The 25,443-nt window shown below is 54.5% G+C and overlaps 1 protein-coding gene across 5 annotated transcripts in view; it reads left to right on the forward strand.

Annotated features, from left to right (window-relative positions):
• The window catches only part of Syt7 (synaptotagmin 7), a 58,734-nt gene that overhangs the window by 16,022 nt on the left and 17,269 nt on the right, over positions 1-25,443 (forward strand). Inside the window, exons 2-7 of one of the 5 annotated variants that reach the window (XM_026777326.1) lie at positions 7,036-7,139; positions 11,424-11,503; positions 15,128-15,259; positions 16,150-16,377; positions 19,569-19,937; positions 23,577-23,699. In XM_026777326.1, the coding sequence (XP_026633127.1) occupies positions 7,036-7,139; positions 11,424-11,503; positions 15,128-15,259; positions 16,150-16,377; positions 19,569-19,937; positions 23,577-23,699 (1,036 nt within the window). The remainder of the gene's footprint in view (positions 1-7,035; positions 7,140-11,423; positions 11,504-15,127; positions 15,260-16,149; positions 16,378-19,568; positions 19,938-23,576; positions 23,700-25,443) is intronic. The other 4 variants (XM_013354648.2, XM_013354650.2, XM_026777327.1 and 1 more) reach the window with 4 other exon arrangements.

Consider the following 25,443-nt stretch of genomic DNA (forward strand, 5'->3'; position numbering starts at 1 on the left):
TGTGTGTGTGTGTGTGTGTGTGTGTGTGTGTGTGTAGAATAGTGGCTATGCCCTAATCGGTACAACAATGGAACCCCTGCACCTCCTCCACTACTCTCTATTCTCTCCACTCCCAGCTAGCCCAGCTCCAGCACCTGGCCCCCAGCTTCTCCTGAGACTCTTAAGCAGTCTGAGCCTCTATCAATTGAGGGTGCTTTATCAGGCTAGCATCTGAGGGATGATCCCTAGGCAACATATGCCAGAGGAGTGTCTGAAACACTGGGGAAACTCAGCTCTGGCTCCTTCCAGGCAGTTCTTGAAAAAGAACCCTGTCTTAGTTAGGGTTTCCATTGCTGAAATAAAAAAAAAAAAGCCCCATGTGACCAAGAGCAACTTGAGGGGAAAAGGGGTTATTTTATCTCACAGTTCTATATCACAATTCATCATTGAAAGAAGTCACGGCAGGAACTCAAGGCAAGAACCTGGCGGGCAGAAGCCATGGAGGGACATGGCTTGCTGGCTTGCTCTTCATGGAGGTTCCCTCTTTTTAAATGATTCTAGCTGTGTCAGGTTGACAAAAAGAAAGAGAGAAAGGAAGGAAGGAAGGAAGGAAGGAAGGAAGGAAGGAAGGAAGGAAGGAGGAAGAAGGAAGAAAGGAAGAAAAGGAAAAAAGAAAATAAAGGGGGAAACTAGCTAGGACAAACCCTTTCACTGACTTCTTTATCTGGTGTTCACTCAGTCTCTTTTCCCTCTTGCCACTGAGGGATTTAAGGCACAGCACCCCTAGAGGAGAACAGAGGACAGCCAAGGGACATAGGTCCTGAAGACCCCAAATCCCATCCTGCTTTTACCTCTCTCTTGCTGTATGCTCCTGGGCAGGTTCTGAATCCTTCTGGTCCTCAGTTTCCTTCACTGTCAAATGGGCTAAGAGACTACTTTCATTTGAGTGCAGTGGCTCACACCTTTAGTCCCAGCACTCAGGAGGCAGAAGCAGGCAACCTCTGTGAGTTCGAGGGCAGCCTGGTCTACATATTGAGTTCTAGTACAGCCAGGGCTACAAAATGAGACACTGCTGTCTTACCGTCCCCCATACCCCCAAAAAAGAGATTTGCTTTCAAAGAAGTGCTGAAGGGTATGAACCCAACTTGGTGCTATCGATGACTATGGCTAAGAGTATTTGGTAAGCAGATCAATAGCGTACAAGCTGAGGATGCCAGAAGGGGCCTCCAGGAAAGGGGACAGTTCAGGCTGAGACTGATGGGAAGTAGTAGGCACAGGCAGTATCCATGTCACCATCTATGAGTACAAATATGAGTGAATTTGGGAGGACAAGCCTGTGTATAGATTTCTGGTGGGCCCAGTGGCCCCCCTCTAGTATGATCTGGACAACATGAGCCAGTAATACAGGACTTTACCCTATGGCTTTGGTTGAGGGAACTGATCTATGCCCAAGAAAAGGGAATGGGACAGAAGGTCAGTTAGTTCAAGCTTGGAGGATGAAGACACTGCTGTGTCCTTGGGGAGGGCTTCCTGAAGGAAGTGGGCTTTCCTGGAACTGGGTGATTTCATGCATTTAGTTAGCAATTATCTCCGCAGCCTCTCTATGGATGTTTGACTGCAGAGATTATGGCTCCGGGGTCTCAACCCTCCAGGTATTCCAGCGTGGAGGGATATAGAGAACTAATTATGAATCCCAAATGGTGACCTGTCATAGTTTCAGTACATAGGAAGGCAGTAAAGACCATATTTGGTCAAGTATCTTGAAGAAAAGGCTGTAAGGAACAGCCATGCAGTTAACCTGACACAAACCTAGACATATCTAGGAAGATGTAATCTTACTTGAGAAAATGCTTCCATCCATATTGCCTGTAGACAAGTCAATAGAGCATTTTCTTGATTAACGATTGACATGTGAGGCCCAGTCCACTGTGGGTGGTACCACTCCTGGGCAGATGGTCCTTGGTGTATAAGAAAGCAAACTGAGCAAGCCAGAAGGGGTAAGCCTGTAAGCGGCATTCCCCCGTGGCTTATGCTTCAGTTTCTGCCTCCAGTTTCCTGCCCTGACTTCTCTCACTGATGGAGTAGTACCTGAAAGTGTAAAATGAAATAAACCTTTTCCTCCCCAAGTTACTTTTGGTACTTTATCACCGCAATAGAAACCTAACTAAGACATCATGCAAAGCCTCCTAAGCATGAAATGACTGGCCCAGGGGCTTGTGGGAATGAGTGAAGTGGGTGTGGCTAGGCCATGCCGTAGAGCTTGTCTTGTGACCTCCTTCCCCCAGAGGGAGGCCACTGTGGCATGATTGAAAGCACAGGCTCAAGGGCCTTTGGCTCTCCGGACCTCTGCTTTTTCCCCCATCAGTGGGGAATCCTAATAGCCCAAGGTCCTAGAGATGATACGCAGAGACTGCCTGGTGTGGTATCTGCCACACAAGGCGTCCCCAATGGTGTTGGCTGTCATTTAGTCCTGACAGCACAACACCAGGAGTTGTCAACCGGAAGGGAGAGCACTGAGACCCCCTCTGGGCCTTGCTTGGGTTACACAGGTGGCCATTGATGGGGTTGGTGCTTGAACCCAGGTCACGGGCTCCCAAGACGCCTACTGTGCTCCACCCGGAGAGGAAAGAGGAGGCAATCTGTGAGTGGACAAATGACATCCCACTCAGGAGCGAGAGTTCCAAGCCAGAGGAAGTGTCTGAAAGCCCAGGCCTTCTGAGTGATAGAGTGGACTGGACACCTGACCCTGGACATGCGTGTGTGTGTGTGTGTGTGTGTGTGTGTGTGTGTGTGTGTGTGTGTGAATATCTGTGTTAGGGATGAGTCTCCATGTTGCGTGTACGTGTGCGGTGCATGTATCTGTGTTCTTTGTGCATATACCTACCCTCCCCCTACCAGGCAGCCAGTGAGCTTGCCTTCAGAAGTCCATTGCTTCTCAAGCAGCTTCCCTAGGGCATCCAGCAGCCCGCGGTCCTGTTTGATTCTGTTCATCCATAAATCATGGCTTGCTGAGGAGATGAGAGGCAGTGGAAGCAAAGCCTTACCAACCTGCACCAGGTCTCTACAGTTCACACCTGAGGCCCAGCCTGGCTTCCAGCTGCTGCCCCTACCCCACAGCCAGCCCTTCCCCCTCTGTTCACGGAGCACTCACTGATGCCTGCCACAGTTAAGCTTCTAGAGGGGCACTTCCTGGGGCAGGGGGTGGATAAACATGCACAGAACCCAATAAAATGGGACACTTGGCCTCTGCTTGTCCTAGGGAGAAATGAGGGTGAACCAGTTCAATGTTTCATTCAGTTCTCAGAGAGCCCAGCTCCCTGCCCCAGATATCTCTGGTCCAGGGCACAGTGCGGTAATGCTATGATAATGGCCAGCGTTTACTGCTTACTCTGTGTCAGGCACTGTGCTAAGCACATTATATGTGCTAATTCCTGTTAGTCTCCCAGTGGTCCAAGGAAAACTGTGCTATTATTAGTCCTCGCTTACAGGTAGAGAAACCAAGGCATGCAGGGATTAAATCACATGGCTTAGAAGAGTCTGAGCCAGAATCTGAGCCCAGAGGTCCAGTTCCAGAGCCGCAGCACGTAAATACTACACCCCTAAAAGATGGTTACAGGCACAGGGCCATGGGAATGCTGAAGCACAAGATCTCAGTTCTCACTGTCCAGATTATGGGAGGCTTCATGGAGGTGCTCTCATCAGGGTCTTGACAATTCAAGGGTTTGTAGGGCAGATTTGGTATGGGGGAAAGAATAAACAGGGTGTGTATATGTGTGTGTGTCTGTGTGTGCCTGTGTGCGTGTGTATGAAAGAGAAAGGCTCCAAGACTGTTCTTAGCACCTCTCTCATCTCTTCCCAGAATTCTATCTTGTTTGGGTGACAAATGAGATACCATATGCGGGCATTGAACATTCAAACAATATTTACTGAGCACGTCTTTGTGTGTCACCAAGGATACCGGAGTGAGTGAAGCATCAGCAGGCCCGGAAGTGTGGTACACAGTGGATGCTTAATAAATAGCAGCCTCCCAGAGGCCTGGGAGTCTTTCTCATTCATTCTTCCAATAAGTATTTATTGAGCACCTACTATATATACCAGGTTCCAGCCTCCATGATGCGATCCTGTTACCTAAGAAGCTGATCTCTGCCCCCATAAAGCTGACCAGCTAGAGCATTCTGTGTATTGGCAGTTGGCCCCCTTCAGAAAGGGACCACTTTTTGCTTCTTCTTTCTTTGAAGTTTGCTTGGGGGGTGGTATGGGCAGGACGGGACATGCCCAACACAGGCCTGGGCAGAGGGGGCAGCAGTATGCCTGAGCTCACCCTCCCTTCCTGGACACCCACTACAATTGGCCCAGCAGGCTGGTTCTGCTTAGCTCCTGGTTTGCCCTGCCTCCCAGATCTCCCAATGTCATCTGTCTGCCCTTGTCTGTGTCTCACCCCTGGGGACCCAGGATGTCTCCTCTGCCCAAGGAGAGGTCGTGGAACTCCGCCCTGGGCCAAGGCTGACTAGGGCTGCAGTGTTTCCTTTCCTCAAATGTTAATGTGCTGACGATAAGGGGACTTGAAACCATGCATGTCATCTGAGGAAGGGATAGAAGAGCTGGGGCGGCTTTGCCTGGAGAAGACTTGAAGGGGACATGAGAACTGTCGGCAAGGATTCAGAGGCCTGTCATGTGGCAGAGCTGCCCGAGGGCAGGCTGAGGACCGCAGCTGCGAGTCACAGGGAGACAGATTGGACTCGGCACAAGCTACAGCGGCCTCCTCAATGGTGTGTCTGCAGGAGAGCCAGTCTCTTGCAGGAACAGCTCCCTGTCACCACCAGGGCTGTCCAGAGGGGATCATGCATCATGGGGCCTGACTCTGTGACTTCAAGGTCCCTTGAAGCCCGGGAACACGATCACTCCATCCTTCAGGAATGGTTCCTGCTGGCTGGCAGGCGAGAACACGCTTGTGCCCCTTGATGGTAACAGTACTTGAGGGCATGCTAGCCAAGGACATCTTGTCACTTTTATTCCCAACATCAGTGCAATTTGCAATGGCAAGCATTTGTTTCACCCTGCCTTCAAGGGCTGTGCGAAGGATGCTGAGGGGGCTGATGGATCTTGTGGGGGAGGAGTCAACTCCTTGAAAGATAATAGCATCCACACTGCAGGAGACCCTAGAGCCATGGTTCCAGAGGGATTCGACTTTGCTCAGCAGCTCCTTCTTCAAATGTAATTATCTTCAAAAGTCCGAGATGTAAAGCCAAGGGAAATGATGCTGAATTGACTGTAGAGGGGCTTCAGCCTTCTCTACTTGGAATCTACCTCTGCAGCCCCCAAGAGAGTCCAGAGAACCCTAGGTGTTCCAAAGGGTGCATTTTGAGCACCACTAACCAATATCTAAGGCAAAGAGTATGGACCATGAGACAGACTGCCTGGGCTTGGACTTCAGTTCTCATCCACTTGCTGAGCGACTGAACATGATCTCACAGCCCCTTAAGCCTCAGTTACCCTGTCTACACGTTGACACTAGCATAGTCCTTGTCTCGTTGGTTGTCACGAGGAGGAAGTCATCCCTCTAGGTGAGATACCCGAAACTCTGGACTCATCCTGTGAATCAGGAAGGGTTTCCTTCCTGATGTTCTTCCACATGTTTGACCCTGGTGTCCCAGACAGCAAGGGCTTGCCCATGGCCATAGGGCAGGGCCAGATCAGAGCTCATGGTTGCTGCACATGCGGCTGACAGGAATTGACTAGGGGGTTTCCTGTAAATAGGAACAAGCAATTGGCTGGCAGGTGGTGGGCTGGCGAAGGCTGTGTGAGGGTGATGGTTCCTGGGAGGTCTAGGAAGTTGGTTTGGCCCGAACAGCAGCATTTTAGAAAGAATAGAGAGTAAATAAGCTCCTCAGGGTGCCACGGTGGTGGGAGGGAGTCTGAGGGCCCTGAGAGCTGAGAATGACCACCTCCGTGAGGCATCTATGCAGGAGAGACCCGGAGGAGAGGAGAGGCAGAAGCTAAAACCACAGGAACCAGGACCAGACAGATATCGTCAACTCTTAATTACCACAATCACTGGCACCGAGCGGCCCATGCAGGCTCCTCTGTAAATAAACTGCATCCCCTTGATTTAGGGCACATCCCAGTGCACACATCTTGATTTAGGACACATCCCAGTGCACACACATTCAGAGCTCATGAATGCTCCTTGTTGCCTTTTCCCCTCTCACTCTCCCGCATGGTCATTTTTGGCTCAGGCTTTGCATCCTGTACATTTGTTTTGTGCTAATGTTTACAGCCCCCTGTGAGGAAGACAGGGGAGGCTGTTAAATCTGCATTTCCAGAGGAGAAAACTGAGTGCTCACACGACTGCTCCAGCACCACAGAGTTAAGAAACAGAATCCGTGCAGAAACCTGGGGCTTTCCTCCCACAGTGGGTCTCCACCCTTAAAATATGAGGCCGCAGAATGCTTAAGATGGAAGCTTCAGGTGGCTCTTGTGAGCGTCTGGAACCTTACAAATAATGCTGAGGAGGCTGGAGCCAACAGGGATGAGAAGGCTGGAAGCAAGCCAAGGGGCTTAGGACGGAGCTGACAGGAGAGGGCTTCCAGCACAAGCAAAGTTGAGTTAATGTGGGCTGAAGATCCCAGCAATTCCCTTTGATTACACATGTCTCTGTTGAGTCTTGGCCAAGCCCTTAAGAGAGTCTGAAGGTACTCAGAAGGCAGATGGCCTTTGAGCCCGTTTGCTTGTTCAGAATTGAGTGTGGCATGTGGAAGCAGAAGAAGGCCACATAGAAGAATGGCTCCTCTAGAGCCATTGATGGACCTACGGGGCATCAGCAAGTCCTCTCCCTTTGAAAGGCGTAATGTTTAGAGAACAACAGAGTGTCTACACAGTGTGTACTGAGGAAAAAGCTGAGGCACTGAGCAGACAGGACTTCCCAGGTTCGGGCAGAAAAAGCAGAGCTGGTAGTGGAAAGTGCCAGAAAGGAGGGGGAGGGGTGCTTGTTCTAGCGTCTCTGGGATGGAGAGTGGCTCTGGCCCATAATGCTCTGACTGTGCATGTCCTCCTCAGGGGCGCCCACCCGCGATGTCCTGCTGGTCTCTGCCATCATCACCGTCAGCCTTAGCGTCACTATCGTCCTCTGCGGCCTGTGCCACTGGTGTCAGCGCAAACTGGTGAGGCTCTTATGGGGAGACCCTTTGGGGCTGGGCCTGACCCTGCACCCTGCCATCCTGCAGTCGCTGGCTTGTGAATTCTATGGTGTGCCTAAGCAGAGGACCTGCCTGCCCCCAGCCAGGAACAAGTGCACAGAACTTCACACCACAAACTTGTACATACTCGCCCACTTCCTTTGCTTGGGTCTTGGTCCTATACATCTTTTTACACCCGGAGGCACGCACATGGGGATAAACTCGTGGAGCACTACACGAGCGGGCGGGTGCGCTCCCATGCTTCACCTCACGCATAAGGAACTGCAGACACACACGCGCAGACTGAGAATTGAGGCCCCGCTCTTCGCACCCCCCTTTCCCACCCCACGGCCCCTCTAGTGGGCGGGGTCAATCCGCAGAGCCTTCTGACCAATGAGAAGGCGCCGCCCGCCCCGCCCCACCCCTCAGCCGCCTGCATATCCATCCTGATTCTCCTGGTTTGTACAAGCACAAACGGCTTCTTTTCATTTTTAACGAGGGCTGGGGAATTAACGAGCGGGATTAGGCTATCAATAAGTAACGAGACTGTCAGGAGGGACATTCATCACCCTAGGGCGCCGGGAGGGAGAGCTGAGAGCCACCCGTTCTGCCAGCACACTGCAGCGAGGCAAGCGCTGCTGTTCCCGCAGGACCCCCTCTCCGGGCCCTTCAAGCATGAGTCCCACCTCCCACCCTGCCCAGTAGCGCAGTAGGACTTGAGAAGGCTACAGAGAGTGATCTCAATAGAGGTCCAGAGATGTCCCAAATGCAGGCAGGGATCAGGCACCCCTCCACCCCTCATGCCTATACCCCACCCCTGTTCCGGATAGGATGATTGGGGCAGCATATACAGAGGGACCATAGGGGCAGGCTGAAAGCTGAGTTACAGGCCCTGAGTGGGGAGAGGCTGCATACCCCATTCTCATGTAGGAAGAGAAGGGCAGGGAGTTTAGGAAAGAGTTTGAGATCTGGTGAGGAACCTATGGGGAGAACCCAACATGGCTCCTTCAAGAAGGCAAATTTGTGTTTGGGTGAGCCTCTACACCCTGGGGTATTGAACTGGGGAAGAACCACAAGTTCAGTTCCCTGCATGAGTGTGACCTGTCCCCTGCTATGGGCAGGAGTGTAAGCTAGCTGCCCTCCGTTGTTCCTTGGTCCACTGTGTCTGCCTCAAAATTTCAAGATACTGGAGGAAGTTGGGCTTCGTAAGCTGAGTACCAGTGTCTTCTGAGACCATGGAAGTGGCTGTTCTGCATATCCTGCAGCCTGGTGGGTGCCTTGTTGCCTTGTTGTAGGACCAGTTAGGCTGTCCCTGCCTGTCTGTGTTTGAAGGCAGAGGAAGAAGGTTGTATGAGCTGGTGACTGTGTCTCTGTGTGTGCGCGCGCACGCACGTGTGTGTGCGTGCACGTGTGTGTGTGCATGTGTGTGTGCGTGCACATGTCTGTGTGTGCATGTACGTGTGTGTGTGCATATACTGCTGAGCAGCAGGATGTGTACCATTTTCTCAGAGCCTTGGTAACTAAGGTCTGCCCATGTCTTCCCTGCATATGCACCATGCCACTCTGAGTGGGTTTGCCTCTGTGTGTGAAGACACCCTTTCCAAGGCCAGAGTACAAGTGGCCTCATCCCACCAGCCCTCATCTCCAAAGGGAACAGAGTATGGGTCAGGTTTGTTTGTAGTTGGGAACTTGGGCATTTGAAGGTTCTAAACCAGCAATCTCTCTGGCGCAACCACACCACAGCCTCCAGCCAGGAACCTTCCCAGGGTTCCAGAGCACAGTCTGTCTCCCTGGATTAACTCTCATAGACCATCACTTCCTCAGCATCCCCCCCCCACCACCACCCCCACCCACTCCTGGCACCATGGATCCTGGGTGACAGGACCCTTTTTACCCAGGCTATTCCCTTGGTCTTTAGAAGGAGTTTTAATATGCTGTCCTCACAGACAGCTGCTGGGCTCTCCTTGCCTTCCTATGCCTTCAGCCCTAGTGACATGATACCTTGACAGCCAGATCCCATTTCCAAACATTAATAACTTCCATAATCTTCAGCTGGCTTTTTCTGGATCATGCTGGCAAGTCCCCTCCCTGACAAGTAGACTAGTGGCGTGGGGCTCCTCTCAAGCCACCCAATATCTCTGGGACGTCACCTAGGGTTTCTGTTAGTTTGGGTTGTTGTGTGAAATCCTCACTGCCCCAGCCCAGTCCTGCCCTGGTCCTGCCCCACATGGCACCCTGGCTCCTGCTGCACACTCAGTCACAGCAGGAAACGTTCTCTGAGCTGCAGATGGAAGACAATCAGAATCTCTCCCAAATGCCCTGGGCCATCAAGATCACCAACCCCAGTCCTGCCTGGCCTTGAGGAAGGGGCAGCTGGCCATCCTTGGAAGAGGGTGCTAGCCAAGGCAAGATCTCCTGCAAATACCTGGAAAAAAAGAGGAGAAGGTAGATGGCGTTCCAAGATTTCCCTCAGAAGGGCCCTGGACTGCCCAGATGTTGGGGAATAGCGGGACTCTGGCACCTACCTAAGGTCCTTCCAAAAATAGCCTTTGGTGACCACAGTATGGCCCCACCGCTGATGGACTCAGTCAATGTTGGGAATTATTTGGGGTTTGAACCTCTAACTTGCGAATGATGAGAAGGACCAAGAATGTGAGGAAGGGTGGCTCTGTGGGCCTGAAGGGCCTGGCACCTCTGTATTTGAGTTTGAAGATTTCAGCTCAGGGAAACAACTTGAGCCCGAGCTCCAGCGTGGATGGGAAAATAGGACGGCACTTCCAGTTGGTGCTGGAAACTACTTGTAGGTGCCAGTGTCACTCTAGGTGCTAGAGGGTTAACAGCCTTGCCTTTTTGTGGCTTTGTGCCAGGATATAGGAACTGACATCAATAAACAGAGAAAGTGATGCTGTCTGGTACCAGGAGCCCCTTCTCCATTGGACCCACCTGATGACAGCAAACCATTCCAGGAGGGAGGACAGAGAGGTCAGAGAGGGTGGAAGGCTTGACCAGGGTGACATGGGGGCACCCGTGACCTCGCTAGGGCCACATCAAGGTGTCCTGAGCTGTAGAGGTGCTGCAGCTAGAATGAATGGAGGGCTCTGCTCACCACATATTCATGGGAGCTTTGCTGCAGTTTCCCCAGGCTCCTGTGGCTAGGAAGGGGCTGCAGCTGGTGGGGGCATGTGGGAACACGGCTGTGGCAGCTTTTATTCTGTGTTTGAAAGGATGGAATAATTGACTGTTGTGGCTATGGTGTTGGTGCACGTGAGGGACTATCAAAGCATGCACGTGCATGCTTGCATACATGTGTGTCTGTGTGTCTGCGTTTGTCTGTCACCGTTCAGCTAGGTCAGGACCAGTTAGTAGTACCCAGTGGTAAAGGGGTTGGCAGGGCATACCTGGCTCCTGTTCAGCCTGCATTCTCAAGTTGCCTGCACCAACCTGGTGCCTGGCCCAGGCTTGAGGTCCATGGGGTGTTCGTGAGGATGCTTGGTGGCAGCCAGGAATGTTAATGGGGCTGGGCTCTGCATGAGCTAAATTTAGAAACCCAAACCGAGAAGGTGAATGGTGCTCACCTTCCCAGCAGCAGGCCTAGCCGTTGCTATTCTTTCTTGTGCTGGTGGAACCAGGGTGCCCATCCCTGCCCTGCTTCTTTTCTGCTCACATTGGGCTAAGCAACCTTGGGGGCTGTCCAGGGGCCAGGCATCCTTGGAGCCCCCAGGGTTAGGATGTACTCTCTCTTCCCAAAATGAAGTCTTACAGAGGTCTTGTCCCTGCCTCCTAGCCCTAGGGTATGAGGACCCCAGCAAGACCCCAGGCAGTGACGACAACCCCAGCAGACTCAGGCATGTGGCCTGCACCCTCCCCCACCACTCACATCATTGGCTATTGCCAACCTTGCCCTGCAGGATGCCACCCCCACCATCTGGGGGTGGTGACGTGGACACTGTGACGTGGCCAGGCGCCTGAGAGCCGTCTGTCCACGGCAGAGGGAACTGTGTTTCTGGGAGCTGGGCCAGAGGCCCAGGAGACAGGCAGACAGGATGGCCTGATACCTGAGGGTAAGGCATGAAGGATAGCTTGTGGGCAAAGGCAGGTCCTAGAGCCCACAGGGTACCCAGGCATGGGGCAGCAATCGCTCACACTGGCTCTGGAGTTTGATGATAATCTAAATTCTGGTCTCTCTCATTTCCTCTGAAGCCCCTGTTCTGGGAAGAGGGGACTGTCCTGATCTTCCCCCAAGAAGTAACCCTGATACTGTCTTCGCAGGGCAAACGCTACAAGAACTCCTTGGAGACGGTGGGCACGCCAGACTCGGGGCGTGGGCGCAGTGAGAAGAAAGCCATCAAGTAGGTGCCAGGCTGTCAGTTTTTTGGGGGTACACAGATAGCCCCAGTGGTAGAAGCCCCTTCTCCCAGTCCTCAGACCTGGCCACAGACATATTTAATATCTCCCTCACTCCCTGAGGCCATGCCCACTTGTTAGTCTCAGAACCCTGGATAACTCCAGGGCCCCCCTTTGGGTGCTTATGCCCAGACCCTGAGATTTTGGAGGTTGTAGCCTCCTTAAGACTGCCTCTCACCCATAGCCCTATATGTGCCATGCTGATTCTTCCACCCAGTTCTTAATGTCACACACACTGTCCCCACCCTCCAGCCAGGCCCCTGGACCCTTCAGTCTCCTCCCCAAGACCCTATTATGGGCTTGGAACTCCCTCCTCATAGACTGGGTTTCCTTTCTTACTCTCCACACATGCTCCCAGGACAATCTAGAAAGGGTGACAGACAAACCATGAGGATCCCAGCTGGCCTCTGTGCTGAGAGCTGGGGGAATCAGACTCTGCCCTCCTAATGCATCTTGTCCCCCTTCAGGTCCTATTGATTGTACCCTGCCTAGGGTTCCCCACTGAGATCTAAGAGACTAGTTCATAGATCAAGACCACCTTGGCCAACTCTCTGCTGAGAGTCCCTGGGAGGCACTTCAGGCCTGCCTACCTAGGGCTCAGGCTCTGAGAATGGAGCTTTTTCTACCTTGCTCTCCATGGAGACCAGGCCTTCATAGGGAGCTCTGTTCAGCCCATCTGGATGGGATCAAGCCTGCTGGCCAAGGGGCTTTGCCTGGAAGCTGAGCCCCAGCCCTACCCATACCTCTCCCCTGTCAATTCAAGGCCCTTTCACTGCCCTTTCCCCTGCACCCCTGCACACCCTGGCCCTCCTGCATCTCTCATTCTTCTCCTTGCTCCCCTGTTCATTCATGAGGGCTCCCTCCCTGTCTCTCCTCTTTTTTTATATTTTGCTCTGACCCTGTTTGGGGCTTTCATAGAAGTTATGGGGGATTGTCTGAGGTGGGGGATGAATAGAAGGGTGGGCCAATAGGGCTTGGGTGGGTGGAAAGCTCAGAAGAAAACCAAGGGGAGTCTTTGAAGCTGAGTTTGGTTGCACGCTCTCGTCTTCAAAGACAGGAGCTGGTGGGACTCAGGGGCTGTTGCAGAACACAGGCTCTGAGCTTTCTGAAAGTGGGGGTCGAGGAGGATCACGTGAGGGGAAACGGGGCCACCTCCAGTCTGGGCTATTTGAAGCTCCAAGTGAAGACAGGTGATCATAACCTTCCTAGACACGGGTGCTCATGACGGGGCAGACATTCTAGAAAGGATCCTCCTCTAGGCAACAAGGGGAAAAGAGGGTATCAGAGCAGGAAGTAGGCTATAGGCAGAGTCCAGAGGGCTCTCTAGGGCTTAGTGAGGGCAGAGTGCCCCCTCTGACACCCTGAAGACCCACCGTCCACAGCCTGAGCCTGCTTCCATCTGGTGTGTTGTCAGTCCCTCTGCCCCTGACATAGAAGCCACTACTCATGTCTGTGTTCCTGTTTTTCCCCATCCTGGGCAGTTCACTGCACAACTCCCCACTGGCCTAGGCCCATCTCCAAAGGAATCCTGTTGTCAGGGGTTTTGGAACACTGCACTCTTCAGCAGTGCTGTTCCCAAACTGCTCCTTGGAGCACCCGTGCCTCAGCAACGATGAACACATCCGGGATTTCAGAGTTTGGGAAACACTACACGCTCCATCTCCCTTTTGGCGGTACTGGTGGCCACTGACACACAAGACTGATAAGTTCTGTAGGAAAGGAACCAGTTTCCCAGCCTTCTTTCATGAGGGATCTTCTTTTTTCAGTACCATAGTAGAAATCCAAGTGGCCCCAGAACTCAGGGTCAGAACAGCCTGGCAATGATGTTGGGTGGATCTTTTCCCTTTAGGACCTAGATTGGATGGAGACCTGGAGGGGTGTAAGGAGGGAGATGGCCAACCTACTGCATTCCTTTAACACCTGATGCGGGGAGGCTCCATCCAAGCAAGGATGCTAGGGAGCAGAGCCAAATGAGTATCTCTGACTGGCATGAGATCGTTCATAGAAAGGAAGTTTTCTACTGGAGACTATTCCGCCTCCCTCCCCTCCCCATTGCTCCCCCATCTCTGTGAGCTGGCTCAAGGCCTGGGCTTGAACTTTGTGCATGGACTCCCCTATGAAATATTTCCAAAGTGTATTTAGACAGTCAATAACTATCATCAGGGACAGCCAAGGCCACTGTTTCCTCCGGGCTCGTGGTGGCAGGCCAGCTTCTTATCTTTTTCTTAACTGTTTCTGAGTCTCAGATGTAGCACACCAAGGTCAAGATCTAACTCTCAGGGATGCAAGAGGCAGCTCCCCTGAGTACAGTTGATTCTTAGGGGAGAATGCACCCGTGATGCTGGACCCCATCCATGCTTCATCTCGCCCAAGCGTGGACATGGGCCAGACTCTTAATGTAGTAACAGTCCTGTCACCATGCATGGCTCCCTTCTAGAACAGTCCAGTGGCCTGGGAGCTACCGCTCTCTCGGTGCCTGTCCCTGTCACTTTGGGAGCCCAGGAAACTAACAAGCTGTCCGTACTTTCTGAAACCTCCACGTCATGACCTGCAGGAACCCAGAAATTCCTACAGCCTTTATGTTCTCAGCATGTCAGCTGAGGACAAGTCACCAGAAGGAGCAGTGGTGGACTAGGGTGAGGGGCCCTTCTAAACCCAGCAGCTCCACCTTAGAAACAGGAGCCCAGGGAACCATCCCAGCTAGCCAGGCCAAGTATATACTGTGGGCCCAAGGCTGGACAGGTCCCATTGGCCCCACTGACAGAAGAGCAAACTCCCTCTGCATAGGCCCCAGAGCAAAGGATCTTAATGATCCTTGATGATACCCTCTCTGGTATCATCAGAGACCAGGCTACCTCCCTTATCGGGAAGGCTCACCCAACCATTCCAGTGACGAATTCACCCCATTCGTCTCAAGTGGAGCCGTCTGCTCACCCAGTCTCATGGAAACCTAACATTCCAGCCTCACCAGAGAGAGGGCAGGGGACATGTTAAGCCACTGGAGAGAAGATGGAAGAGGGAGAAAAGTCAGTCCTCTCCTTCGATGGGAAACTGAGGTCAGGGAGAGAAAAGGCCAGCTACCAGCAACAGGATTTGCCCTACTTTCCAACACCTTCTAACATTAAACTAGTGCCTTCCCCTTCTCCCAGACTACCCCTTGCCCCATCCGGGCCTTGTCTCCCACCCCACCCATCCCAACCCCCTCCTCTCAAATGGTCTTTCTCTCTCCCACCAGCTTCCTAGGCACGAGGCTCTCCCGTCTGCCTGCCTGCAGCTTGTCTCCTTCCTGTGTGGCTTCCCCTGGCCAGCCTTCCAGTGCACGCGTGTTTGTATGAATGTGTGCGCCTCCATGGATGTGTGAGCGCAAGGATGCCTGGCCCAGGCTGCGATGCCCATCCGCCGCCCTCCTGCTTTTCTTCCTCTGCAGGAGCAGACCCTCGAGGCCCTACCCTCTGTGTGCCCCCAGGGGCCCCCCTGTCCCTTCTGGTCCCTTCTGCCCCTGCAGGACTTGCTGTTCTGGTCTCTTCTTGTATCTCCCTGTTTTCTCCCCTCTCTCTCTGCCCCTCCAGCGACCTAGACAGAGACTTTTGGAATAACAATGAAAGCACAGTGCAGCAGAAATGGAGTTCCTATCCTCCCAAGGAGTTTATTCTAAACATTTCACCCTACGCCCCTTATGGCGACCCTCGACTGTCCCTCAAGTGAGTGACTTTACCTGGTTTGATCATATGTACTGAGTATCCGCGCACGCCCCACCCTTCCCTTCTCCTGCCCCCCTCACTTCCTCTCCAGCTCCTCTCCCTTCACTTACCCCTCCATTCACCCCATGGGCAGGCTGGCCATGGAGACGAGCAACCCCTCCTGCCCCCCTCACCTGCCTGTCCCTCTGCTGTCACCTCCCCCAGGGCCACCCATGCAGGAGAGCCCCCTCCGCAGCCACACCTGGTCCCCAGCCACGCCCCCTGGCTCCCCACCCTCTGTGCAGTCAGGATGGGGTTGCCCGTTTTGGTCCCTCCCTCTCGGTTGTGGCTCGCTTTTTCCTCCCCGCTGTGTGCTGCGGCCGTGGCTGCTGGTGGTCGGTGGTCGGTGGTCGGTGGTTCGTGGTGGTGGCGGTGATGGTGGTGGTGGTGGTGATGAACTCTGACTAACACGGCTTTCTCTCTCTCCCTGCCTGGGGGCCTCCTGGCCTGGACAGCCCGCTCTTCCTCCGTCGTTAACCCTTCGTTGTCCTGTGGGATAGAGTTGGAGGTGGCTGCCCTCCCCCAACCCCCACCGCTCCTGCCCTAGGCGGTGGGGAGGGGCCCCCCTCCATTGTCGTGGTGCGTTGTTCTCTGACCCCAGCCCGCCCGGTCCCCCTCTCTCCTCTGCAGGCTCCACTGTTAACCCATTTGCAGTGCTGATGTCTCTCTTTCTCTCTGTCTGTCTCTTGTCCGTCTGTTTCTCTCCTCCTCTCTCACTGTCTCTTTCTTCCTTTTATCTGTCGATGTTTTTCCTCTTCTTCCCCCTCCCACCCCCATGTGTGGCCTGCCCTCTCTCCCCCACCGCCACCCCCGGTGCTCCTCTGGCCTGGCTGCCTCCTACACGCCTCCAGTGGCACCCTCCTGTCAGGCGCCAAAGTGGCCACTGCGGCGGCGGGGCTGGCGGTGGAGCGGGAAGGCCGGCTGGGGGAGAAGCCGGCGCCGGTGCCACCACCCGGAGAGGACGCCTTGAGAAGCGGCGGGGCTGCCCCCAGCGAGCCGGGCAGCAGTGGCAAGGCGGGGAGAGGCCGCTGGCGGATGGTGCAGAGCCACCTGGCCGCAGGGAAGCTCAACTTGTCCAAGTGAGTGATGGCACCCCATGGCTGCCAGAGCCGCGAGCTCAGGCCCGCCCCCACCAGGGTGGACAGCGGGACCCCTGGCATGCCCGCTGCTGCCCCCAGAGGTGCCGTCCTCGGCCCCTGGTTCATTCCATGCCTTCACGAGACGCTTTCATCGTCCTCGCCATCAGGCACAACCAACTCAGCCATATGCTCTCGCATTCAGGCCTCTGGCAGCCTCCCATGAATGTCTTCCTTTGCCAGTGACCAGGTCATTCCATTCTCTGTCCCCAGAGCAGCTTCACTCCGGTCCTTGGGCCATCCCATCCTCTTTGACTGGCCACCCCATCTCAGCCATCAGGTCATCCCTCTGTGGTCAACAGGCCCTTGGCTGTCCCACTGTGGGACCATCCCATTCCCGGGAAGCAGGCCCATCTCTGCCTGTGTTTACACCGCTCATCAACCAGTGGGCCTTTCCTCTTTTGGCCAGCTGATGGCTCTAGACCCAGCCTTGAGCCGTTCCATTTTGAACGATCTCATCTGCTTGTCCCAGCCTTGCTTGTACCATGACGCCATGTGCCACAGGGTTTCATCTCTGAGCAGCCACAAGGCTGCCGCAGATCCCTCCCATCGCAGCCATCCCCACTGGCTGATCCTGCCTTGGTCAGTGAGCTGTCCCTCTATTAGGAGTTCTTGAGGGTTAAGATTGTTGAGCCCCAGCAAGCAGCTCCTTTCAAATTTCAAAGGGGGATCAGAAGAGCCTGTCCCTTTTTTAATGGCTTCCTGGGCTTGCCAAGCAGTTGTGGGCAGTTGGCACAAGCCTGATCTGTCTTCCCACCAAGGCTGCCTGATTCTCCTCTTGGCTTTCAGAACTTCCAGGGTCCCACAGTAGAACCCTTCCAATCCCCAGGTCCTCTGAACCATGAGCACCACACAGATTCGAATGTGGGCTCCACTTTGAGCTGTTGACCCTGTCTCATTCCCCGCCAGGGAACGAGCCTCCTGTGAGAAGGCGAACAGCCTTGATGCCTTCTTAGTGTTGGTCTATCCAGCTCAATTCAAGGCCTTCCTGGCTCTCTTCAGAAGTCCCCCCCCCACCCCGCACATCGAAAACACGGAGGGTACCAGGCTGAGACCTCATTTTCTCATTGCCTTGAGTGGACACAAGTCCATTTCCTCCTCGTATATGGTCTCAGGAATGTCCCTAGAGATGGGTGCCTCACACCCCACTAGAGAGCTACGCCCTCCCCCCGCCCGCAGGCTGCCCACGCCAGGCTCAGGGTTGACTGGGCTTCCTTGGCATTAGCTCACTGGCTTCAGGCCTGGAGGATCCAGCTTTAGTTTCCTGTGACTGAAAGGTTGTAAATTGGACTAATTTTGGATGTGATAGGAAACTGAAATGAGGTCGGCAAGGAGACAGAGAAGATGGTGTGCACCCCTCCCCCAGCTGGCCTGTCCCCATTGAGCTGTGGGCTTACCAAGGCTGGACAGACCTAGGCCTGCCCTGGGGAGAGCCCTGATTCCAAGCCCAAGTCAGGCCAGGCTGCTGCCTGCCTAGAACCCCAGCTACAGCCATGTTTTGCTTTCTTTTCTCATTCTGTCCTCTCTCTCTCTCTCTCTCTCTCTCTCTCTCTCTCTCTCTCTCTCTTCCTCTCTCTTTCCCTTCCCCTCTCTCTCTTTATTTGCCCAGCCCACAGGGGCCACCTAACTATTGTCTTTTGGTTCCCAGAGTAAGTTCAGGGGGTGAGCATGGCTGAGGTTTGGCTGCTGTGGTGAACGTGGCTCCCAAGGGCCCTGGGCCCTCCTTTGACTACTACAATAGATGTATTTGGCTATCCCATGGCCCTAGAGCAGGAGTGGACCAGCTCTCTCAGCAAAGGGCTGAGTGACATCTAGGAATTATTTAGGCTTTGCAAGCCAAGACCACGTCTTTCACATTGCTTAGCCTTGCCATCGGAGCAGAAAGGCAGCCACAAGTGGGATGTGAGCAAATGCCAGCATCTGAGTTCCAATAAAGCTTTGTTTATAAAAGCAGGCAGTGGACCAGATTCAGCTTGTAGATCAGAGTTCACCTCCCCCAGTTCCAGACAGATATATTGGTAAAGGAAGAGGAGGCTGGAACCTCAGACCCAGGGAGAAGGGACTTACTCAGGACAGTGCCTAGTTTGACTCCCTGGTACTTGGGTGACAGCTTGCCTCCAGTCCTGTCATGAAAATTGCTAAATCTCTAGCCAAAGCAAAAACAGGCAGAAACACAAAACCTTAAGGCAAAACACAAGCTCTTACCCCCAAGCCCTGGCATGGTAGCAGTTAGTGTTACAGCCCTGACCTCAGCTCTGAAGAAGACCATTGACGGGCTCTTTTGTAAACTTGTCTACAGCAGATAAACTAAGGCCCAAAGAGGTATAAAAGCTCATTCAAAGTTGCCCAGTTAGTAAGTGGCCGAGGTGAGCTTTGAACCCAGGTCTCTCTGGCTCTACACTGCCTCACAGCCAGGCTCTGTTTTCCCTCTGTTCCTGCCCTGCTTCACCCAGCCCATTTAAAGATGCTGGTGGGCCATTGCACAGACATCCTCTTAGATGTAAAAAGCAAGCTCGCTCACTGTCGGTCAGAATTAGGGTGAGGCTGGACCAGTAGCTCTGCTCCGGCCACAGGGCAGGCTTCTATATGTGAGTCTGCCTTCTTTTCCTCTAACAAAGCATGAGGAATGGCTGCCCTGCCTCCTCAGCCATTACTAGGCCAGCTCTGTGCTGGCCTGGATTTCTTTCTGTCTCCAAAGGACAGTAGTACCTAGAACACACAGGCAGCTGTTCCTAGTGTTCCCCTAGTGAGATGGCAGAGGGGTGGCGGCAGCTCCCTGTCCCTCCCATTCCGACATGACAGGCAGTCATAGGGCCCTGGGGACCTGCCTTCACCACGCAGCTGCCACAGCTCCTGTGGCCCACTCAGACCGGCAGAGAGGTTGGCCCAGACAGGTACTGGGGAACCAGCGAGCTATGTCCAAAGGTGGGCGGGTGGGGCCAGCCTGGGGACCTCAGGGTGGGTGAGGTGGTGGCAGCGATTGCAGCAGTGACAACTCCGATGGAGGCCTGGCGAGGTCCTGCCGAGCGTGCCCTGCACTGGGGCCTCCCAGCCCTGGCCCTCGGCTTCTTTCTCTTCCACTGTGATCCCTTCACCTGCTTCTCCTTTCTCTCCTCTCCTCCACCCGCCCCAAGTTTCGAGGACTCCACCCTGTCCACGGCCACTACCCTTGAGTCTATCCCCAGCTCCACGGGAGAGCCGAAATGCCAGCGACCCCGCACACTGATGCGGCAGCAGAGCCTGCAGCAGCCGCTGAGCCAGAACCAGCGGGGCCGGCAGCCCAGCCAGCCTACTACCAGCCAGAGCCTGGGCCAGTTGCAGGCCCATGCGGCCTCGGCACCGGGCTCCAACCCCCGGGCCTATGGCCGGGGTCAGGCTCGGCAGGGCACCTCGGCCGGCTCCAAGTACCGGGCAGCTGGGGGCCGCAGCCGTTCCAACCCAGGCAGCTGGGACCACGTGGTGGGGCAGATTCGAAACCGAGGCTTGGACATGAAATCTTTCCTGTAAGTCCTCCCCTTGAGCGGGCCAGCTCCCCACCTCCCCAACCCTGCCTTTTCCCCTCCAAATCTCCTTGGGAGCAGCTGGAGCAGGACACTCTTGTTCCTCCGTGTGGGAACACACATATTCCCACAGTGTGGCTGGCAGGTTTAGGGGTCCCCCTCCCCAGACTTTTGTGGCTGATATCTGGAGCGCCACCATGAAAGGATTTGTATCAGAGCCCCCAGAACTCTGAGGACCCTAGAACTCTCCAACTGCTCCTGAGGCTTGAGAAGAGAAGCCCCCCTCTAAAGTTTAGGGAGAACACATAATTAAGAGCTCTGGAGGTCCCTGAGACCTGCCCCTCCCACCCCACCAACAGTCCCCAGCTACTCTTGTCACCGAGCCAGCCATGCATCACTCCGCCCTTTCCTCCTCTCCTCCCCAAGCCATCCCTGTCACCGAATCTCCAGAGTCCTGCAGTCCTCCCTGCAATGCCCCTCCTGTCTGTAACTAGACTCTGTTGACCTTTCTGCCCCATGCATCCTCCCCACTCCACCCCACCCCTACCCATCACCTCCCTGTCCATCCATCCCTGATCCCTGATCGCAGCCCTATCATAATGACCCCTCCCCTGAGGACAAATCTTAGCCACGCCCCAAAGATGCCAAGTATGGTATTTCTCTCAAGGACCCAGCTTGGAAAAGAAATACCATGCTAGCCAGAGCTGACCTTAGCTGCTTCCCTGACACTTGCCCCACCACCCACCCTTGCGGGGTAGTCACTGTCGAAACTGAGAAGTGTGGCTTTGTTCCAGCCATGAGGAGATCATTCCCATCACCCGGGTCTTCCCTAGAAGGCCTCTTAGGTATAGAGCCGCACCACTAAGTCTGGGAGGAAGAAGAGAAGGCCAAGGCCAAGCTCACCAGAAAAGATACAGGGCCTCCAGAAGGCAAGCAAGTTTCCCAAAACACGTTCTATCCCCATCTGAGAGCCCAGCCAGAGCTTCCAGCTCAGACAAGAGCCACCCTTGGAAAGGTCCTCCAAAAGAACCAGGTGCCCACACCAGCTTGCAGGAGGCCTGTACCGTGGCCCACCAGCCATTCTTCCCAAGGCTGCCCCTGAGAAATCAGGGCACCCTGTCCAGCTGCCCTCAGGGAAGGCAACTGAGTGCTGCACCAGAGAAGATGTCCAGCAAGGCCTCCTGTCTTGGCAGTGCATTGTTCTGGGATGGGTACTGTGGCCACGGAGTAGGAGATCAAGAGATCTGGTTCTGCTATGGCTTGAACAGAACTGAGGGTCAGCTGGTTCCCACCAGACCTTAGCAGGGAGTATGCCCACCCTCTTCTTGTTCTTCTTGCAATCTCTAAGTTTGCCCAGCAGCAGGAGAAACCCAGATGCCAACTCTCCCAGCCCACCACCTTCCTAACCAACCAGAATTCTGATGGGCATGACTTAAATGCCAGCATCACGTACCCACAATTCTGCCCCCACCACAGCTCTCGTACTCTTACCTGCCGGCCACCTCTAAGCTCAGCACATCTTCTACTTACCCCTCACAGTAAGGGGCTGCATACTCTGTAAAAGCCGGATACTTTCAACTTTGCAGGACACGTTCAGTCTCTACCACATAAGGCTTTCTTTTTCCCCCTTCATGTTTTTAGATTGCAGAAACTGTTCCTAGCTTGTGGACTATACAGAACTGACAGACAGGTTGAGGTGTGCCGGACCCCCGCCTTGCAGTTTAGCTGCTCTATTGCTGAGATTCTTCACCCATAGAGGCCCCATTGTCCCCTTGTGAGGCCCATCCAGGCCCTGCAGGAACTTGCCCTCCCTTGCATGCAGGGTGCATCTTTCCCACTTGATTCGTTAGGCCCCTTCCGACCAGACCAGTGTGTCTCCCCCAAGTCCAGCTCCGCTCCTCGTCCTTGCCCTCGTGGCCTATGAAGCTGCAGAGAATGACAATCTGGGTATTTATGCAGAGGAACAGCTCCGTTTTAAAGAAGACCAAAAGCAGTATCTGAAAAATGCATTAACTGGGGGAAAAAAACCACGTGTTTTCATTGGGTTCGCCTTCCTTCAGCTCAACTAGCTCCTGAACAGCCAAATGGAATTTTACCAACTCAGACAATAGCGATAGTCAGGAACAAAAGAAGCCAGGACCTAGCCTGAGGGAAGGGGAGAGTTGAGCCCCCAAAGTTAGAGGCCAGCACAAGTGTCAGCTTGGTGTGGCTGTGCCCAAGATAAAGACTCTGAAGAAGAGCCCCTCCAGGCTTAGCTTCCTCCCCTCAATCAGACCCCGGGGGTGGCTCTCATTTTCCACAACTCTTGTGCCCTCGGACCCCAGACGCTATGTCTGGCCTGAGTTCCCATTTCAACAGTCTCCCTGGGGATTAATCACAGAAGCTCTTGCTTTCCATCAGTGCCTGAAGTGATAGATTCCTGACCTAAGATCCACCCACTTCTGGAACATTCTGTCAGTCTCCCTGTCTTGAGGCATGCTTTCCTGCCTGCCCCGTCAGAGAATGCTTCAACTCTTCGTTCCGATGGGCTCTATGGAGGTTCTCTCAAGCTCTACAGAGCCCCTGCCAACTCAGACTTCAATGGCTTTCACGGAGAACAGCCACCAGAATTTGCATTTCCTTCCAGGAAGTGCCTGTGACACCAGCAAAGCTCCACAAAGTGGTTCCCTGGGGAGGTCTCCACACTCGAGTTGTGTGACCTCAGACACCGAGCTGCTACCCACACATCCTCTCCGAGTCCCTCTCATCCTGTTGATACCTGCCCAGCACTCTGCTTTGGCTACCTTCCCTCAGAGCGGTATCTCCACTGCAGTCACAGGCTCCCTACGGCCCTGCCAAAGCATGCCCAGACATCACCACGTTTCTGGACTTTCTCTCCACCTTTTTTCCCTGACGCCCTGTGAACTGCTTCTCCTCGGAAAGGCCTCCATTGAACAGGTTCTGGAGGCCTCCGGTCATTCTCTGACTCTCTGGGGACGTGGATAAGAGAGAAGTCCCGCTATGCCTAGGATCCCAGAAGGGACAGAATTGGAATTCTCCTAATGATGGGCTGTATATCTGGAAGCCTGGAAGAAGCTGCTATGCTGGCTTCAAGGACATCTTGGTGACCATGACCCCGAGATCTGTGAAGGGCATCCCTGAGCACAGTGGTCAATGCCCATTGTGTGTCAGATTTTTTTTCTCTAAGTGCTTCCCCTGTGGCCCGAACCTCCAGGGAGCATGCCCTGTACAAGATACTGAGAGAGCCTCTCCCCTTCTCCCAGGGAACAGACAATCTGAGTGACTTCAGCTGGGGATACCATGTCCCAGGGCCTCTGCTCCACTCTCCAGCCTGTGTGTTCCTTGGGGACTATCCCAGATACCTAAGTCCTCTCCTCAGGCCTGTGCCTAGCCCCTTCCCCGTGTTACCAGTTGCCCGAGAGCTCTTGGCCCAAGGCCAGCTGGACCCTCCCCTCTCCTCCCCTCCACCCCGTTCTCCAACCATTTACAGTTCTGAAGATTGGTTTCTTTTCTCCAGGGCCAGTTTCTTACGCTTTTTCTCCTCTCTCTCTTTGTTTCTGTCTCTCTCCTCCCCTCACCCTTGCCCCTGCCAATGGCGCCGCCTCCTTTCACCCCGGCTGCTGGGCTGCCCATCCTGGGCAGGGAAGGCCGGATGGTGGTGCTATCCCTGGTATTAGGGCTTTCGGAACAGGATGACTTTGCCAATATCCCTGACCTGCAAAACCCAGGAACCCAGCAGAACCAGAACGCTCAGGGGGACAAGAGGTACGAGCACGGGCGAGGTCTGCGGCGGCGGCAGCAGCAGCAGAGAAGGAGGCACAGAGAGGCCACCTGCCTCACCTGGCCCCGACTGCTGGACGAGGTGGTGGTGTCTTCAGCAGATGGGAGGAGAAGTCCTCCTGCTGGTGTTCTGTCCCCTGACCACTTCAGTGGTGTCCCTTGGGTCGATGAAGGGACCATCCTGGGACCATTCTGGATCAAGCCTGCTCCCCCAAGCATGCTTATCCTGGCCTGGAGCAAGCCCAGCCTCCTGGGCCCCATCTCCCTGCTTGCCTCCCTATGCCGCCCCTCCATCTTTCATCTCTGCCCCTCTCCCCAATCCAGAAATCCCTGTTTCTCTGGTGGTTGGTGAGTGAGGGGGGATGCTGAGGAATGGCATAAGCCTGTTCTTCCGCATCCTCTCCACCTCAACCTCCCTCTGGCCTGTAGGGCCTGTTGTGCTACTCAGCCATGGAAGAGGAGCCCCTGGTGGGGAGGGTCTAGGGTGCGGAACAACGGGAGAGGCTTGGTGACCAGAAGGAACCAGGAGGGTGACCCCTGAGCACAGCCTCCAGGAATGGAAAGTGGGACCAGCTATTTACAGCAAGGTCTGGTTCTGCCAGGCTCCCTGTGAAGACTGACAATAGGCAGGTGGCTGGGGTACAGGCTATACCTCCTAGCCTTCACCTCCTGCAGTTCAGGAAAGCATCTCCTGCTGTCCTCTGTGTCAAGGAGTGGCTGGGCACTGCCTCATAGGTAAAGGGAGGGTTGCAGGTGGCAGGGTTTCTTAGCACTCCTAAAGGTGGAGTCCTTACCTACTTGTTCCCTTGATGTGGCCTTAGGCTGGATTCACATCTGCTTGTGCCCAGCTCTGCTTCCCATGAGACCAAGGGTCTGTGGTAGGGCACGTGGGCCAGCATTGGTTTAGCCAGAGCCTCACTCTGCGACCTCAGACAAGTCAGAGACCCTGCCTAGGCTTCAGGCACTGCCTCTGTCAAATGAAGGATTGAGGTCTGCCTCTGTCAAATGAAGGATTGAGCAGGGTGACCTCTGAGGGACACATGAAGCTTCTAATGAGAAAATGGACCCAAGGACTGGGGCACTTGTCAGACCCTGTGAGCTGGACAGAGATCAGATTTAGACTGGCAAGCCCGATGCTCATTAGAGGCTGTTGGGGACAGGAAGGGACTGCCCCAGGCTGCTTCCAGGGGTATGTAACTTAGGGAAGGGGATACAGGCTGTACGTGACGGCTGACTGGCTGTCTCACAGCGGCTTCTGGAGACCAGCCCTCTCTTCCCTTCCCACCCAGAATCCATGTTGCATGTCTAGTGGGTCAGATGTCCCTAGAGAGCAGGAGGGGAGAGTGAGACCCGTCCTTTCACTTGGTGGCACAGCTGGCGTCACTCCCCGAGCCCCTTGCATGTGAAGCACAGACTGGGGGAGCAGCAGAGCCGGCCACCCCCTACACACCTGGGTCTGACAGAAGCCACAGGGTCTCAAAGATGGGCACCAAGCAGGCCAGAGGGCCCCGAGGAGAGGGGTGTGGCCAGGAACAAGAGGATGGGGGGGGCGGGGGGACTGGAGCCCTCTGAAAGCCTGCTAAGAACCCAAGCCCTTTGTCAGGGAGGGCTCGCGGTGGGGGGGCAGGGGGTGTGAAGTGTGAGGGAGCAGATGCAGGCTGGAAACGAGATTTCACATCACCCATGTGTTAATTAACCGGTTCCATCTTCACCCAACAGCCTATTTATA

The sequence above is a fragment of the Microtus ochrogaster genome, unplaced genomic scaffold, assembly GCF_000317375.1.
Source record: "Microtus ochrogaster isolate Prairie Vole_2 unplaced genomic scaffold, MicOch1.0 UNK56, whole genome shotgun sequence".
Lineage (NCBI taxonomy): Eukaryota > Metazoa > Chordata > Mammalia > Rodentia > Cricetidae > Microtus > Microtus ochrogaster.